The sequence below is a fragment of the Acomys russatus genome, chromosome 21 (genome assembly GCF_903995435.1).
Source record: "Acomys russatus chromosome 21, mAcoRus1.1, whole genome shotgun sequence".
NCBI classification, from domain to species: Eukaryota; Metazoa; Chordata; class Mammalia; order Rodentia; family Muridae; genus Acomys; species Acomys russatus.
Window position 1 is genome coordinate 22,012,562 of NC_067157.1, and position 4,881 is coordinate 22,017,442.

The window sequence follows — 4,881 nt, forward strand, 5'->3', positions numbered from 1 at the left end:
TTGATTTTTGCCTTGCCTGTTCTTTTTTTTTTTTTTTCATCCCTTTCAACAGGAATTTAACAGGGAGAGTTTACATCCCTAAACAAATCAGTCTAAGTTTCCCCTGGGAGAGTGAACACCAACATCTTGGAACCTCTGCGGTCTTCCTTAAAATTAGATATTTCTGCGTACAACAAAAGCAGAAAATACAAAAATGTTTCTGTACTCCTTCATTAAAATTATCCACAGGGGGGAAAAAAGGTATATCTACCTCAATTACAGAGCAAGAGCAAGGGCTACTCTACCAGGCACTCTGGGGTCGTGCACACAAAGGGTGAACAAGGGGCGTCGGGAGTCTGGGAGGCGTTGGCTGTCCCTCCAGACCAATTGTAGCCAGCCCTGGCTGGGACCTGGGGACCTGAATCAGGCTAAACTTGGGGCTAAGAATATTTGAATGCCTCCCAAATTGCGGTCCTACCCCTAAGAGGCAGAGAGAGAGGAGCAGAGTGCGTGCGCGAGCGCTTAGAGCGCTTACGTCGCTTCGCTGTGAGCTCTCTGCTGGGATAATCAGGAGTTGGGCTGAGCCGAGTCCTCTTTTAACAGCAGCGGGCGCAGGAGTGGCGGCAGCAGCCCCAGGGGCGCGCGGGACCCAGAGGCTCTGGGCGCCCTGGGATAGCTGGTGCGGCCCTCTCCAGTGCCACCGCTTGGGCGCACAAAGGTAAAGGCAGTCGCAGCCCTCGTGGCCTGCTTCGTCCCGGCGTTTCAGTTCCCTCCCTCCTTCCTCTCCCGAAGGCGAAAATGGCTGGGCCGGGCAAGGACCTGGGACAGCAGTGGTCCTAGCTTTGCCGGTCCCCACCCTTCCTGCTGGCACAGGCGGCGGGCTGTCCTTGAATGAGGTGGCTGAGGCTGAGACTGAGGTACAATCCTCATCCCGGGTCGCAGCCACCGGCTCTCTCTGCTTGCTCGATCCCTCTGAGAGGAGTTGATGCTGCTGTCGCCCCCGCTGCCGCCACCACCTCCGCGGAAGCCAGGGCTGATGGATGCCGGGGAGTGCCGCATTGCTTAGCGTCTGTGCCTCTGGCTTTGCTGGTAGGAACTGGCTGCTCTTTCTTCTTTCTGGCTTTGGGGGGTTATAGGAAAGATAGAGACATTTTAATTTCATTCTCCACAACTCCCTGCACCCACCCTGGTTTTGACATCTTTGCTCCCAGAGACGTCTCCTCCTGCCCTTATCATTATCCTCCACAATCTTGGCAGAAGTTGGGGGCTGGGGTGGGGTGGGGGAGCCCACGCCCCGTGTCAAAGGTACTCAAAACCCAGTTGGAGCCTTATGAGATCACGGTGTGTGGAAGAGGGGAGGAGAGGAGGGTGTGCTGTCTGCAGTCTCCCCTAAATTGGATCGTAATAACCTAAAGTAAAAAATCACACAAAGATGTCCTGTAAAAATAGCATCTTTGAATAAGCAGAGAGAGAAAGGAGCTCCTTGGGCTTTCTCTTTCTATCTTCTTTCTGCTGAAGATGCTCCCTCCCCGCCCTGGAGATGAGCGCTGAAGAGCTACCTTATTATTAATCAGAATTCCCGTCTTTATCCCTGGCAGGCACATCCTTCAGCAGGGACCAGCAGCAGCAGCAGCAGCAGCAGCACAGAGCTGGGGCTGAGATGTGCGTGGGGGTTGTTTTCCTTACATCTTGCAAGACGAGAAAAGAAGACAGAACCAAGACCCGAAGCACCCGTGCTAGATGGATTTAGGAGTTCCTTCTTTCTATATTCAGAGAGGTAAAGGACAAGAGGCAGGCTTGCAGGGCCTGCCCTGAGGCCCACTTCTGATGGGAGGCATTGTTTTTTAGGGGTGCTGGGGGTAGGAGTTTAGACACTCCCCAGAAAAAACAACTGTTGGGGGGAAAGCAGGAGCAACAGGGTACTTGACTGAACATAGAAGAAGAACCATTTCCTGTACAGGAAAGGAAGCAGACAGCAGGGAGGAGAACTGGGGGGCCAGATTGTGGTGTGGAGGTAGCAAGTGCCAGGTGTATAGTTGGACACACAAGGAGAGTTTCGGAGAGGACAGCTTGGCTACAAGGGAACAATGACTCATTTACAAGCTGGCCTCTCTCCTGAGACCTTGGAGAAAGCTCGCCTGGAACTCAATGAGAACCCAGACACTCTACACCAGGACATCCAAGAAGTAAGGGACATGGTCATCACTAGGCCGGACATTGGCTTTCTGCGCACCGATGACGCTTTCATCTTACGCTTCTTGCGGGCCAGGAAGTTTCATCACTTCGAGGCTTTCCGCCTCTTGGCCCAGTACTTTGAATATCGGCAGCAGAACCTGGATATGTTCAAAAGCTTCAAGGCCACTGACCCTGGCATCAAGCAGGCGCTGAAGGATGGCTTTCCTGGGGGCCTGGCCAACCTGGACCACTATGGGAGGAAGATTCTAGTCCTTTTTGCTGCAAACTGGGATCAGAGCAGGTAAATTCTGAGTCCAGAGTTTTACGTATGATCTCTTGACACTTCATGGTTTTTTAATTTTTTTTTTAGGATTTACTCCGAGGGATTTCGTAGTGTTGCAATTTCGATGCTTTTATTTATTTGGCTGGAGGGCAAAGGGGAAATGGCAGAGAGAAATGAGCTTTTCTGGGCTCCCCCAGAAGGCCTTGCATTTTTACTTTTAAAGCTCTATACTTCTTTATCAGTTTCTTCTGCAGCCTTATGTGCTCCCAGGCCATAATATAATTCTGAGAACTAAACCACACAGCTACTAAATAAAGCCTCTAAAACCTCTGGCTTCTAAATCCTGATCTTTACTAAAGCAGAGAAGCAAGGTGAGACCAGAGACAACTTTTTCCTTCTTCCTCAAGAAATTCTTAGCCTTCTTCGTCACCATCATTGTCACCATTGTCTTTCTCTCTCCCTAGTGGTGATATTATTTTATCTCTCCAACAGCCTTGTGCATAACCAAGAACAAGCAGATTTATTGCTTGGGAACGGTTCTGCTTGGTGATGTGCAGATGAAGGCCTAATATGATACGTGTCACTTCAATGAGAATGAAGAGTTGTACCCTCTGTCGCTAAGCATGCTTAGTGACACTGAAAATAAAGGCTGACTCTCGTTCGTGTTCTACACCTGTCACTAATCTGAAGGCTACGCTTCCTGTCTGATGTGATTTTTCACCTTTTCGAAGTGGGAAACTTTAAGACCCATCAGCTGGTAGACTATGAGCTCAGAGGTTGTGTAGTAGGATAGCGGTAATATTCTCACTTCCTCTACTTTACTGTTGAGAAATGCAAACAGTGATATCACAGCTGTTTCCTTAGGCTGAAAGACACAAAGATCACGAAAGGCTCTTGGGTAAGGTAGTTTCCGTCAAATGTAAAGTTAAACATATTTCATAGTATTTACAAAACTAGTTGTTACAGCATTTGGTGTCTTTTTAGTTCTGTGAATGGTGTCTTTGGATGCATCTGGCTAGTTTAAACTATTTCAGGAGCAATGCAAATGACTTCTGCAGTTAAAGAGAGCTCTAACAGATTTTCAGACAGACTTTTGAGAGTATTAGTATGTTAAAATGTAAATGGATATTTTAATGGGTTCTCCTCCCCCTTTAAAAAAAATCTGTCCTGCTTTCCTATAATTCTACATTGAGAGGTAGTAAGTAGAAAGACTACTTGTTTTCTGAAGAATCACTGAGTTTATGGACTCACTCGCAGGATTAGCTATTGAGTGGGATGGAGTGCCCTTGCTCTGGGTAGTCCTGTGGTCTGACATTGCCTTTCTGGTCAGGTAGGAAAATCCAAAGGACTATGAAATTCCACCCATTGGCTAATGCTTTCTTTGAGCTTTGTTTTTTGTTTTTTGTTTTTTTTTAAATTAAGAACTTCACTGCAGAGTTGTGCAAACCAGTTGTGTTTATTACGATGTAAAATAAAACTTATCAAGAACCTCATATATTCCTTATATCAATCAGTTGGACTGGAAATTTATTGCTTGAGCTACAGTGTTATGCTATAGTGAGCCGTAGTTGATATGTGGACATTTTATATTTAACTAGGTCTTGAATCTGTTTGAACTCTTCAGATGGCCAGGTTTCACACACACACACACACACACACACACACACATACACACACACAACTGTTTTTCCTTTAAGTGGATAAATATTACTCACACATTAAAAGCCATACTGAGATGAATTTTACTTACAGTTCTCATGGGTATAAGAAGAGTTATTTTGGCTATAGGAAGGAATATGTGCTTCAGTGGTTAGTGCATGTATTACTATAAAAGATGGGTAATCAATAATCAAAACTCTCCCTAGAAATCTATAGTGGGAAGGAATCTATTGATTGGTATGTACAATTTATTTTCAATAAGATGATACAATACGATACCTAATAATAAATGATTGTGTAGTTAAAATTAAAAATGAGAAGCCATGTTCTCTGGCTGTGTAGTGTCAGGTCTATGTACTAGCGCTAGGGTGCCATTTCTGGGGCTGAAGAGGGCCGGTTATCATGCATAAGGCACAACACATCAGTAGGAAAAGAACGCACAGTTTAGGGCTTGTCTGAATTCCAGATATTTTCTCCATCTTTACTCATTAAATAGTTCCTTCCCTTTTCAAATCTACAAATGCTCCTGGGCAGCATTGCAGATAGACAATCCTGCATCTTGGCATCCACTGAAAGCCTTCATCTTCAGGATATGGGCTTAAATAGTATTTGAATCTGTGCCCTGAAATGAAAGAAAAGCTGTCTCTCACAGTGCTAGGCCCTCCCTGTGTCATCTCAGCCTGGATCTTCTCTTTTTGCTCCTAATACCATACTTACTTTAGCCGACTCCCATAGAAGTCTCTGGTATGTTCTTTATATGATACCCTTGGTAATATTGATATGTT

General features: G+C 45.9%; 2 protein-coding genes across 2 annotated transcripts in view; one reads left to right on the plus strand and one right to left on the minus strand.

The window, feature by feature from the left end:
- Positions 1–244: 244 nt before the first annotated feature.
- Positions 245–1,611, minus strand: LOC127205208 (uncharacterized). The gene is made up of 2 exons (XM_051164398.1): positions 1,539–1,611; positions 245–1,099 (listed from the first exon to the last, which is right to left on the minus strand). Exons 1-2 carry the CDS (start codon positions 1,581–1,583, stop codon positions 281–283), a joined length of 864 nt encoding a protein of 287 aa, XP_051020355.1. The 5' UTR covers positions 1,584–1,611; the 3' UTR covers positions 245–280.
- A 270-nt stretch (positions 1,612–1,881) lies between these two features.
- The window catches only part of Clvs2 (clavesin 2), a 79,715-nt gene continuing 76,715 nt past the window's right edge, over positions 1,882–4,881 (plus strand). The window contains exon 1 of the mRNA XM_051164403.1: positions 1,882–2,455. Coding sequence (XP_051020360.1) covers positions 2,067–2,455 — 389 coding nt within the window. The 5' untranslated portion in view covers positions 1,882–2,066. The remainder of the gene's footprint in view (positions 2,456–4,881) is intronic.